This window comes from Amblyomma americanum, chromosome 9, assembly GCF_052857255.1.
Source record: "Amblyomma americanum isolate KBUSLIRL-KWMA chromosome 9, ASM5285725v1, whole genome shotgun sequence".
Taxonomy (NCBI): Eukaryota; Metazoa; Arthropoda; class Arachnida; order Ixodida; family Ixodidae; genus Amblyomma; species Amblyomma americanum.
The window spans coordinates 65,765,226-65,778,549 of record NC_135505.1 but is presented as its reverse complement, the minus strand read 5'-3'; the positions used below and the strand labels follow the sequence as shown (position 1 = coordinate 65,778,549).

General features: G+C 44.2%; 1 protein-coding gene across 1 annotated transcript in view; it reads right to left on the bottom strand.

The window, feature by feature from the left end:
- Nucleotides 1-5,931, bottom strand: part of LOC144104998 (gastric triacylglycerol lipase-like) — a 45,726-nt gene extending 39,795 nt beyond the window's left edge. The window contains exon 1 of the mRNA XM_077638221.1: nt 5,569-5,931. Coding sequence (XP_077494347.1) covers nt 5,569-5,703 — 135 coding nt within the window. The 5' untranslated portion in view covers nt 5,704-5,931. The remainder of the gene's footprint in view (nt 1-5,568) is intronic.
- Between the last annotated feature and the right edge of the window lie 7,393 nt (nt 5,932-13,324).

Here is a 13,324-nt window from a genome sequence, read left to right as displayed (position 1 = left end):
CCGGCCGATGTCCATTCTATTATTCGCGGGGGTCTCAAGAAGACCATCTCGCCCGTGAAGTTCGGTGATTACGTGGATAACATGGTTTTATTAATCGATTGAATGATTGAAATACATTCTTTTTTACCAGAGGATTGCCAATGTATTTAGATGCGCTAAACAATACCCCACAAAAATGGATCTGCTTCTGTCATTAGTGCATATAAGAATTGCTTACTACAATTTCTTTCGGGAATACAGGTTAAGCACGTATTATTCTCGTAGATTTTTAATATAGACACTTGCTTATCATAGAATGATGCATACTACTTCTAGACAGAGGCCACAGCATCGGTCAAAGTAAATGTCTTTTTTTTTCCACCATCCAGCATCTACATGTAAGATACGACTATAAAGAGAGGGAAGGGAGGCAGGGGTGGAATTGTGCTTTATTATTCTAACTAGACGCATATTATACGCCTGTGTACAAAAAAGTTAAGCACATCGCAACCTTCCCCATTAGAGGGATAGAAGAGGGTGAAAACTGGTGATTGCCTTTTCTTTTTTTCTTACGATGAAATTGAGCTCCCACTTGCCCGCAGTACATATGAAGCTCTGAAGAAGACAAGCCCTTTTATCGAAACTTCGACTATTGGACCGAAGTAGCACCTCAAGCTTCGCAAATTTAGGTTTGGGTTAACTGACACTTTGGCTAGGCCAAGGACCATACTCGGGCTTCGGTTCCCGATGCGAGACATGTTGATTTTAACCCGTATTCGATACCTTTAGGACATTATCAGTCAGTGAAATCCAGAAAAATCAATATACGGAGGCGACGTCTGCAAAAGAAGATGCCCGAATAAAACCGTCGCTTTTGGCACCAAAACTGCCGTATTCATGATCATCCACAAAAATAAGTAGATGGTAGCTTTTTCAACATACCAGTTGTACATGTTCCCACGGTACCCAAGCATCAAAACCGGGCACTTTCATAGGTCTGAAACTTTAAGGTTCGCTTACTGTCAGCAACTTGAAACATTAAGCTCAATTGCTTAGCCCTTCTCATAACATGGCCATGGTAAAGAAGAAGGCAGTTGCAAGGCTCCCTCAACAAGCGACTGGCAATCTCACTCATAGGCGGTGTCGCAGTCATCCCACCTCACAAATCTGGCCACCTTGTGACGGCTATATTTCTATTTAGAGCTTGATTAGCAGTGAAGATAATCATTGTTGCAAGAAAAGTGTTCCTCTGAGTTAATTACACTTATTCGGCTTTCAAAAAAAAAACTTTAGCTGCATCTGCCAGATACAGCACTAAGTATAATGACATGTCGTGCGCAAAGCAAAAAACGCCTGACATACTACACTTTCAGGGAAAAAAGGAAAAAGATTCCAGGTAACAAAGACTCAGGTGGAGTGAGGACGTCGGTAAATCTAGAATAATTTGGCGGCGGCAGACACAAAGCGGATGTTAACAGGGTTTAATGGAAACATGACTGTAAAGCGTGCAGAAGCGATTGCTTTAATCCCTGCCGCTGACAAGAATGATTTCACTTGAAAAGATGAGCTTATCGGCTCACTAAAAAAGCAAAAGCTGAAAAATGTTTGGAAGAACAATTTTTTTATTTTTGAAGTCACCGATAATAAAAACGATGCATAAATGCTGTGTGTAACTGCCATGTTGGTACCAGTATAGAATCACTTATCTGAACTAGTGGTAAGCCCTGTATTTTGTTAGTAGGCCCTGTGCTTCGACCCCAGAGTCATCAGCATCATCCTTAGATTTTCCAGCTAAACCAAAACAACTGAATGACAAAGGCTTCTCCCATCGCTGTCCAATTAACACTGTCCTGTGCCAGCTGCCGGCACGTTATTTCCGGAAACTTCCTAATAATATCCGCCCGCCTAACTTTCTATCGCCTCCTGGTGCGTATGGGTTATCTTGAAATCTACGGCGTTAACCTGAAGCACCATCTGTTGTCTTCCCTTTGCATTACACGCCTTGCCTATGTCTAAATGGCCTTCTTAATTTATACCACATTGTCATTAGCTCGGGCTTGTTTCCTCACACGTTCCGCTTTTTTCCTGTCTCAAGGTTTACAGCTATCTTATTTTTTTTCGTAGAGAGCTGTGCTAACCTCAGTTCAATTCCCTGTATTTTTCGTGGCAGAATAAAGAAACTATATTGACAGGCCTCAACTTAACTGTTGCCATTGTGGTTACATGATGTGGAGGAGGTGTGCCGGTATATTACTCAGTAGATTACTTGTTGATTTAGAGGAGACCTTTCTTTCTCAGTGCGCTGCATTCAGTTGAAGATGATGAATTTATTCATGCTGATGGCGTTGCCGATGATAGCGAGAGACAAATGTGTCGAGCTGGTATAAGTGGGCTCTATCAGCAAGAATGAGCGCATGTATTAATATGCTGGCACTCCTCTCTTGCGCAAGTTCCTCGCATTCGGTTCAAGTAATCTGAAATGTGTTGTCGTTAAAGGCTTGCGTTACCTATCGTAGTAATTCATTCACTGAAAAGGACCACAGAATATTTCGGGAAAGCCATCGTCGCGTCTCCCGGAGCTGCGGATTCTTAGGAAGCCAACACCTTGCAGATATACACGCTGCTAACCGACAATTGCCGTTAGCGATTGCCTACAACGCATTGAAAACAGGTTTGTCTTGTTTGTATTATCGGCAGACTTGCGCCACATGCGGGAGGGCTACGAGGTCAAGCAATTACGGAAGAACGTGCTTAGCATCGATGCGGTTTCTTAACAGTTCAAATGCTACACGGATGCTACGCGGTTCGATTTTGAAGGGGCTTTGATGCGACTTTGCCGCCAAACAAGTTACGGCGCTATATATCTAGCCTTATAGTTTCTTGTCACAGTAATTGAAAAACGAATTTTTCTTCGCTTGCGATAAAGGCGCATGCTTTGCCCGCATTTTTTCAGATGTTCTCCTGCCGGACGAAAGAGCAGATATGAAAAAAAAATTACTTAATCACTTTGTTCTGTGTTTTGCAACTTTGCAATTGTGTGCTTAGCAACTGAACGTGGAGACTGCATTACCTAATGCAAGCTTGTAGACAACTCTACTTTTCACCTCCACAATGTAATCTTTTATAGGTCCCACAGTGCGTTATTTTTTTTTTTTCATTTGGATGAGTCCACGCCTTTGTAAACTGAAAATGACGCGAAGTCGGCAACCTTTGTACAGTTCCCAGCAACCTTGTTTGATGATGATGATGATGATAATTATGGTTTTTTATGGCGCAAGGGCAGCTATGGCCAAAGAGCGCCATGTCACAGGGTATTTTTCTTTTTCTCAAGGTGGGGTCAAAGACCCATTTCCCAAGCATTTCACCCTAAATAAGCCGAGCACCAGACAGCAACCTTGTTTGGAATGAGCAAACAATTCAATCCAGAGTATTTTAAGATATCATGGCAGGATTTTTTGGCGAAAACACCAAGTGAAAACGTTCGAAGGAATACCATTCCGGATAATCTATTTCAGGTATGCGCTGAAAAGAAAAAAGCAAAGCTAAAGGCAAGATTCCTTAAAACCCCTGCGACATGCACAAAGGAGCATAATACGTCCTACGTATGTTCGAAAACAGAAACCACCTCACCTCAACACCAGAATTTCAATTTTCTGTGGGAACTGAACAAGGAACTCCCTTTAAGATAGAAGATTTCTCTGTTTTCAAAGCTTGCAAAAGACAAGTATGGAATTATATATTACAGGAAGCTGCATATCAGTGTGTGGATTCTGTGGATATGACGCTGATATAGAATCCACAGGTTTGTTGACTGAGTGTTCAGCATCTACCACTGCACAGCCAAGGTTGCTACTCTCGTGTGAACCACAATAAAACATGACGGTTTTAACCTGAATCGCAGTTTTTGTAATGTTAAGGAGGTGTATACTTGCGTTTTCTTAACAGTGCAATTCAGCAGCTTCCGATTAAGCAGCAGCACTTGGCGGGAAATCACAGAAATTTGGTGTGAACGGATAAGAGCGCATATAAAAGCTCCCGTTCTCATAGGTTTTTCGGCGCGTTCGATTAGGGCTGAACGTCATAAGACCTTTCAACTACTTCATTACATTCACTCAGTGAAGCACCAGACGGTCGTTTTCATGAGCAGAAATGCAGTTTTGAACCTGGCAGTGTGATGCTTGGTACCTCGTTCCATAATAAATTGTGGGTACGGGGAAAGGAGACAGGAAGTTAGTAAATGGTAGCCAGAATGCATAAAAATACAACTATTGTGCCGCAACCACGGAAGGAATTACAACAAGCTTTGCACACTCGCAGCCAATAAAACTTTCCAACAGCTGTGCCGCCAGAAATAGGCAGTTATTGCTGATACTCATTTCATGCCCGTTTACAAGATATATTCCGAGGCCTGACTTGGAAACAGTTCGAGACAACCGTTAATAGAGAATACCTATGTAATCCGCGATTCGCTGATGACATTGCCTTTCTGAGTCGCTCTAGAGATTAATCGCAAATCATGATCGATAAGTTTGACAGGCAGAGCAGAACGGTGGGTCTAAAAATTTACATGGACAAACCCAAAGTAATGTTTAACACTCTATCTAGGAAACAGGAATTCACAGTAAGCAGCGAACTGCTGGACCTGGTAAAGAAATACATCTACTTAGGGCAGGTATAGTGACAGCTCCTCCGGATCACGAGGCTTTTGGGCTCCGCTGTGCGTAGTCAGGCTGATGACGATGATGGCTTCATGTCGGAACCTATGCAGTGATAAGGACTGATGCTAGCTACACAGATTGTGCGTCTTTTCCTCAATCATTTGTTAGTTTTTCTAAAATTTTGTTTATTTTTCTGACGTCCTAAGGATGGTGCGCTCAGATATGCTGAACCAGATCATTGATATTACTTACAGCTCTTTAACAGTTGGGTATAATCTGTTTAATCACGCTACTCAAAAAGAAAGAATATGCATGACATGCGAATAAAAAGAGAATATTTTGCTCTCACTTGATGTCGAATAAAATTTTCAAACGAATTATTAGAAAACTATCAGTCTTTATTTCAGCTCATCGTTGCCAACTTCTGTTGTGGTTTTTTTCAGTTGTATCCTAACAATAAAATTTCAAGTCGCAAAGAAACAATCAGCTCAGACTCATCCGGGCACACACAGAAACAGACCGGTCCTCCGCCTGTTTTAGTGCAGTGTGCCGTTGATGTGCCTGCTCAGGAATGCAGTGCGATCGCAGATTTCTCGAATGTAATGATCTGAGCGCTGCGCTTGCGCCTCGTCGCGTCTCGTGCCGCACGCATGCACCAACCGACTCCGGCAAGCAGGCGAGCGTGGAGGCGTGAGGAGCGCAAGCCTTAGTCACGGCCTCTCGATCTCCCGTAGATTGGTAGTGTCCTTGAAATCAAAGAATATGTTGCTCTCTACTGTGACGTTACACCTCTGCACCAATAGGGACAAGGCACCAAGCTGCGGCACTTGCTCGAACAAGATGCAGCAGTTTCGCTCGAAGTCGTTCCAACTGACCTCTCATGAACCATAACAGATGCGGCTCTCAAATGAAAGCAAAGCAAATCACTCACGATTCCTGTGCATCGGTCTGGATCGCCTCCCGTATAAAAATTGGAGAACTCGGATGGCAAGTCCAACGCCGTTCTCACAGATCCCAGCAGGAGGCTGGGGATAAGCCGAGATATGGCTTCAGACGGCGACACCATGTCTACGCGAAGACGGCGTCACAAAATAACAAAATAATAAATTCCTTCTGAAGTAACACAGATGACTGCCACTCGATCTGATTGTTGACTTCTCAGAGCGTCCCCTCTCTAAGACTGAAAGGGGAAGTGTATTCCATCCGAGGCGGTGCGAAGAATGCAAAAGAGAGAAAAAAAATACGCCACTGCTTCCTCATTGGCACGCTATACCTCGTGATGCCACGGGTGAGTGTAAAATCGCCTCTCCGTGACGCGAGTCACCGGGAAAGTGGCTTCGATAGAGCGAAGAACAGAAAAAAGTGAAGGTCAATTAGACTTCAAGAGAGAAGGCTGCGTTAGCCACGAAAGGGAGAAGGGCGCTGAGCCGTGACGTGCTGTTTAAGATTCACCAAGGCGTGCAATACATGGAGACGTATTCGAGACGCAATAACTGCGGCATAATAATAATGGACTTGGGCAGGGCTTGTAATGCGAAGGCTAGGTTACCGCTGGTTCTTAAGCGTAACAGTGTGCATTCCAAGAGAAGGCAACCGGAGCAGGGGGCGGCAGAAGGTTAGGTTACGGCCAATTGGAGAGACATGGGAGAGGCCTTTGCCCTGCAGTGGGTGTGGTGAGGCTGATCTCCTCTGAAGATGCTGTTCTGACGATACTTACAACTAGTTTTCAGATGTAATTTTCACAGAAACCTGCGAACGTACGGTTGATTTAGCAGGAAAGCGTGGGTGCTGCACACAACACAAGCAATTTAGTTTAAAAACACGAAAAACGCTCCCCTCCAAGTTTTGAAATTGCGTTAACACTACCTTGCGTACGGAAATGTTCGAGGCTGCATTTTTGCGTTGTTCGCTGTGTAAAGGAGTATATGGAATATGAATTCGATACAGCGTCAATACATAAATTTTGGTGATCACTTTCCTCCCTTAATATTTTCAATAGCGGTTCTAATTATCATACCTGGCTAAACAGCTCACAGTACCCTGAAACTATCTGATATCTTTCTTTGTCAACACGAACATGTAACGCGTCATCTCTGTCCAAGTAACCTCTGTTAATCTTTCTAATCGTTCTCTCTGGCGCACCCTCGTGACAAACATTGAAGAACTAATTCTCTGCTAACTACGGATAATATTGGTACCGATTTCTTTTGCAATGCACGTGAAAAGTTCAGAGCAGGACAAAAGTTACATTATATGAGGCTGGTTTCTTTTTTTCAATCAATCTCACTTTGCTCGCAAGAAAACCAAAGAAATATATTAGCTTTTCCATTACCGGGAATTCGTGATATTTCCAAGCAAGTGCTGCTAAACCTAGCAGCCTCTCACGTCCTGTTGTTCAGCCACTCAGTCGTTATCTTTCTTTCTTACATGACGGATGTTGTCAGTGCACTATTTTTGAATACTAAAAGCCATGAGCCGCTTAGTGGCAGCGAAGGTAACTAGAAGTGCTTCTCGCGAATTCATGGTATTGAAGAGCCCTACGTGACGACACACTTGTGTCCTCCGTAACATGCGGTCTTAGCCGTCGACTACACTCCCGGGCTGGTCATAAGCATTCGGCAGTTTGACGGACATCTACTCGCCTGAAACTTCAATCCACAGAACATGCAGGTGAAGCCTTGAATCCTCGTCGCTTTACATGCTCCGAACACGCTTCTGATGCCATCTCATCAAGGTCCACAAATCTTGAAGCTTGAAAATCCAGTGTTGCATCTTTACCGCCAGCGTCGACAGGTCTGGCGAAACACCCCGCGGCCCATGGCATGGACAAGCGCACATGTAAGCAAGTTCTCTCTATCAAGCACGAAGTCCCGGCGACGTCGAGGCGGCGGTTCAGGAGACCACGGCGTCGATGGCGGTCACGAAAACAACGACGACAGCCACCAAGAGTATCAACACAGCTGAGCCGAGCAAGCAGAACCAGGTGTACAGAACAAATGGCTGGCTTCGCACGTGCCTTTCGACAAACAGGAGACCGACTTCCACCGTTCGACCCTTTTTCCTCTCCGCAGCTCTCTCGCTCTTGCCCGCATTCTTGCATCATTTCTCTGAGTGCAGCTTCACAAAGAAGAGCTCTCGCAGCCGGATAATGCGAGGAGAAGGGGTCGGGGTTATCAATACGGGGCTTTTAACACGTGACAAAAAGAACAGCGGAAGAAACAGAATATTTCCATCTGAGATTTCTTTCCATGGCTTCTGCTACATTGATTCTGTTGTTTTAACTCACGCAGGGCTCCGAGAAAGGCGTCTGTTTTCTCAGCTGCGGTTCGCTTCAATCGTTCCTGCCTCTTCATCGTTTTTTGCTCAGTTTTATTACATCTTTAGTGCTGTATGTGTATACCTACTCACATGCTCAACTTCATAACACTTACGTAAGACCTCCTACAGGACAAAAATTTTTTAAAATTGGCTGAAATGATGAGCGCATTACGTGTGCCTTCTGTTTTGTCCTGTATACACATTGTTCCATTTCGTCATGTCAGAGGAAGTAGTTCCTAGCCGTTCCACTGTGCACTTCAATGAAATTTACTTCACCTTGTAGGCAGGTTATAGGACTTGCGGAGAACCCACCATCTCAGTAGGATCAAGTCTTTGTCCTGAAGGCTACTACACTACATTACGCTATCTTTGGACGGTTACGCAGAGGCGTACCATTATTCTTATGCTGCTGCTCAAATTCTGTTGTGTTGCACAATAGTAAAAAAAGTACGTGGTTCCCACCATATGCACGACTTACGCAAAGAGCTAAGGCAAGCCTTTCTAGATACAGGCACCGGATCAGCCCTAATTAAAAAAAATGTTAACGTACAGTTGTTTTTGTCTTATATTACTTGCCACTCACCGTTTATTGTCCTAACTCTTGAAAGCTTCCCGACCAACAAGAAAAATTAGTTCAAGGGAAATCTTCGGCTCAACATCCGAACAGACAAGATGCTGCCTGTGCAAAATGGAACCTCACGCCGCAGTTTTCTCGCCATGTAGGCTGCTCAACCATTGGGGGATCAGATTTAAACAGTAAAAAAAATGCAGCAAGGATCTAACTCGTCACTTAAGAAACGCCGGCAGCTGAGAAGCAAGTTGTGTAGCCTTGGCATCGTCCACAATTCACCATGTCACTCGGCACTAAAAATTTTCAAGGCTGTTGGTAGCACTTTTTGTGTGCGATGCGAAACGTCTCCCACAAGTCGACGCGGCTTAAAAGAGAAGAAAAAAAAACTGAAGAACGGAAACGTAGGGCGGTTAGCTAGGCAACTTTCAGTGTGCTAACGTACATGCAGGAAGGTGAACAATGGCAGATGAAGAAAGGCAGGAGAAGAATGAAAAATCAGTTTTCCACGTGTCTGTAGGGCATTACTATGAGAATATACAGCGCACGTACTGAAAGTTTACAGGCTTGAACTCAACCTAGAATCCATCTATAATTTCAATATTGCCTTCACAATTATCCTCTAGGGAAAGGTTTAGTTCAAGGCACCATAATTTTGGCCTCTCTGAGCATTCATGCAGCAAAGCATTGTAGTCGGAAGGGCACACTCAATTTCAAAGCGAGGGCAGTCACAAAACAGGAGCTCCTCCTCGCACCTTCATTTCTCATATGCTGGAGTTTTCCATTGAGATGGGATAGGAATAGGCATTTGTAAACGCCACTCCCATCCAGAGGCGAAACAGCAGCTTGCATCGCTGCGGTAGAGGCGAGACGGTGCATTCAGTTGACGTACGGAGCCTAAATGGTGCAAAAAGCATGCCGAGCCTACACAGGTGAGCGCATCGAGAGTATCACCAGCTGTCGCGCACTTACACGGTCACAACGTGTAATGATCCTCCGCTCGCGCATTGGCTGCGTGTGGCCCGGGGAACGATGGGAGCGTCACGGAATCGCGACGAGTGATGTGTTTTTTAACCAAGGGAACGGAGCAGCGCAAAAACAAGCAATCACACAAGAAGGACAAGACACGATACGAGCGCTGACTGACAACTGAATTTTATTGAGCGGAGGCATGCCTCAAATAAGGCGAGCAACAGAGGTGAAAAAGGAGGAGAGCGGACAATCAATAAGGATATCAGCAAGCACTCAAACGTTAGCTGCTTCCAAAAAGTCTATTTCAGCTACAAAAAGCGATAACGAGGGAGTGCTGTTGCAAGCATCTGCATATTTCTTGATATATTAAACTTCCAGGCTAACACGCGCAGTCTTGTCGGCACTCTTGCCTAGAATTCCTTGGTTAAAAAAATGCACCAACTAGCCCAAATAGAAGTTTTACTGGAGTGATGTGTGTGACGGATGCGGTGCAGTGGAAACGCTAGAACACTTGCTCCTTGACTGTGCCGCGTTCGCCGATGCTCGTCGCAATATGCTTGCGGCCTATAGGGCGCAAGGCATACTACCAGACTCCATCAAGACGCTATTGTGGCCGCAGGGCAGTGCGCGCACTCGTGAGCGAACTTTGGTGAGCCTCTGTACATTCCTCGAACACACGGGCTTGACGTACTCTGTTTTTCGTCAGGTAGCTACACGCAGTGACCGAACGCTCCGCGAGTTCTACCTTGAACGATTAATAACTGGATGCCCCACTCCAGTTGTAGCCAACAGAGTGCTGTGCGCGTGTGTTTTAATTCCTCTAAAATGAACTAATCACGCGCACAACCTGGACACATTTCATATTGTGTAAATAGTTTGCATACATTACTTCTCCCCCTATCATTTCTTCCTCTTTAATTTTTTCACTCTGCCTGCTTTCCTTTATTTCCGCAGCCCCAGCTCAGGTGCTTCAGTATCGATGGGAGATGTCGGGGCTAGCAATAATCTTTTCCTTCCTTTTTACTATTATTTTCATAAAAACCACTACCACCACAATCACCTCTACGGTGTACACAGTTCCGGTAAGAACCCAAGAAAGACCTTATTCACTTTTGTTATAAAAGGCAACGAAATGAGTCTAAGCTGTTTAAAAACTGCCGGGGAAGAATATGGGCATGTAACAGGGCTTTTGTTAACAGGACACGCATAACCACCAGCGCGCTAGGTCAAGTCCTTTGCAGCTCTGGCAACCTTACTGGACAGTTCACCATGCGTGGGATAGTTGATTGTTATCTTTGTTAGCGCTAGCGCATGTACGGCATGCCCTTTTGATTAATGCCTAAAACTTAATATTTATTTCAACTAACCATTTCGCTAACGGACAATATGTTGTTTTTCCAGATTATTTGTAGATACGAACTGGCAGCTGTATAAGACAAGCTTGCAGCTTCTGTACGTTTTATTTTTACTTTCTCTCGTTCGCTCAGTTGATTATCTGCCGTCTACTGTACGCAACTTTTCTTAAAACTGAGCCTTCTGCTAGCCTTGTGTTGTACACTTGTGCTAGTATATAGAGATGAATGAGAATTTCAATTCTTCAATTCAATTTATTATATCCTTCAGGAACTAGAACTGTCCAATATTTGCGTGACAGGCCGCGCATGGACACAGAGTGGTACATACACCCTAATTTTGGTGGCATGTTTTCTTATCTACAGTGATGCGGGAGACACTACTATGCATGAGGCACTATCTGGTATTCGCCTACGGCAACTGAATAATTACTAATCGAATTTTTCTGCCGTGCAATTTGGGTGTCGGTTTCAACAGACTGATAACTGTGAGGTCGAAGAGCGGTTATAGGTCACGTGAGGCCTGATGAAACTGCAATATGATCGCTTCTTCAACATTAGTTTACATTCCGGCTTTTGAGGAAGGCTCGCTTCAGCACTGTAGTGAACTAAAGCCATGAAGCAGCGATTATATCGCAGTATTTCCATACCTCACGTGATACAAAAACACCCTTGGACGTCACAGCCATTGTTCGGCTGCTGAAACCGGAACCGAAACAGCATGAGAAAGAAACTTGATTATAAGTTATTTAGCGGTCATAGAAGAATACCAGTCGGTAATCCATGTATAATAATGCGTTACGCATCATTACAAAGAAAACCAGCACCCAAGGGTTAAGTGTCTATACTACTTTAAGTCAGTTCCATGAAATGCAGATTTCTTCCGCTACAATAAGCGACACTTCAATATTTGTCTTTTTCTTTTTTCTTGCTTTGCTTGTACGGGCATCGTTTGTATTACGTTCCGGTTGGCTTGCCGCCGCTTAAATTTAATGAAAAAGCAAGTACCGCCGTCGACCCGGTTTCCTTCTTGCGTTTGCTTAAGTGCCGCGAAGCGACCTTGGCCACCGCGCGGAGTCGGACACACGCGCGCGTGCAGCCAACGTGTTTCCCTCGCCATGAGGCCGAGGTCGGTTGCCGCTTTCGCCATTGCCTTTATTTTTGTCCAATTTGTTACGTATCTCTTATGGTGGCTCATGTTTGCCGGCAAATGGGTGCGTGACAAAGGAACGTCGTGCACATGTCGGCTAGGCGTTGGATTCATTCAACTACAGATCCTACTCTTCTTTCTGTAACCCAGCTACAGAAAAGCCGGTAGTCAGGTCACGATCAACCTTTAAAATACGCTGCTCTTTTCATACTGAACAGCCTTTGCGGCACGCCGTTTACGATTCTGCACGTGACTTTGCAACATTTTCTGAACCGTCTACAGGAGTTTTCGCGAAGACAGTGACGACGTATATAATCTAAATACATGCTTGATGTTACGGTAGTGCCATTTCGTGCCTTGAAAAAAAAAAAAGATCGATGTAAAAAAAAAAAATCATGTTACAATGGCTATAGCAAAATTTTACGATGAATTGTTGTTGTTCCCCTCACAGAATGGCATTTTACGATGAATTGCTTTAGTAAAGGACTGTGTACCTGTTGAATCTTTTTTGTCGTCTCCGCTGCACAGCCAGCGAGGAAGAGGAAGAATGCTGAGAGTGTGCGCCGGGGGACAGACGGCATGGTTAGCCCCGTTCTCTTTTTCAGTCTTGAATATCGCAGTATTTTTTTTTTAAGAATTTCAGTCAACAAGTCTACGTTCTTTTTTAAATGCTATTTTATAATGTTTAATCTTTTAACGTTTTAAGCACTTGTCAGTCGCGGCCTGTTTCTTGGCCAATTCACCGCATTGGGTATGCGCTATTATCTTCCTGAGGACGCCAACTACAAGATGCCGGGACGTGCTGGACTCCATCTTTGTTTAGGGTGCGCTCATTAATGCCCCCTTCTAACCGGACAAGAGTTCAGTCTTTGGGTGCCGGCCCGTGGCCTATCCTGAAGAGTAGCTGAGGTTTGGTTACTGAAACAGCTTTGGACGATTAATAAATACTTATGTAGACATAAAACTGAATTTTTTTTTTACGAATATGGCTGAAGTAGCGTGAACGTCCAAGTCTGCGGCGTGCATCAATTACTAAAGTTTTGGAGCCATTCATGTTATTTGTACAATATAGCGGTCCCAAAGATACACAAAAACTGCACCTTTTTAATATAAAATAAATTAGAGTGTACTAAAAATCAATAAGCGTTAAATTTATCGTCAGCAGAAGCGCCTATAAAGAGAAATATATTCTTGCGGACCTTGTGGGAACATTGCACATTGACCTAGGTTGCATTCTATTTAAGCTTGAACATCACTTAGTTCAGCTGGGATTCAGCCAAGACACAAAAAATCCTAACGTTTACAACTGTTTCCTCGTACGACCCTG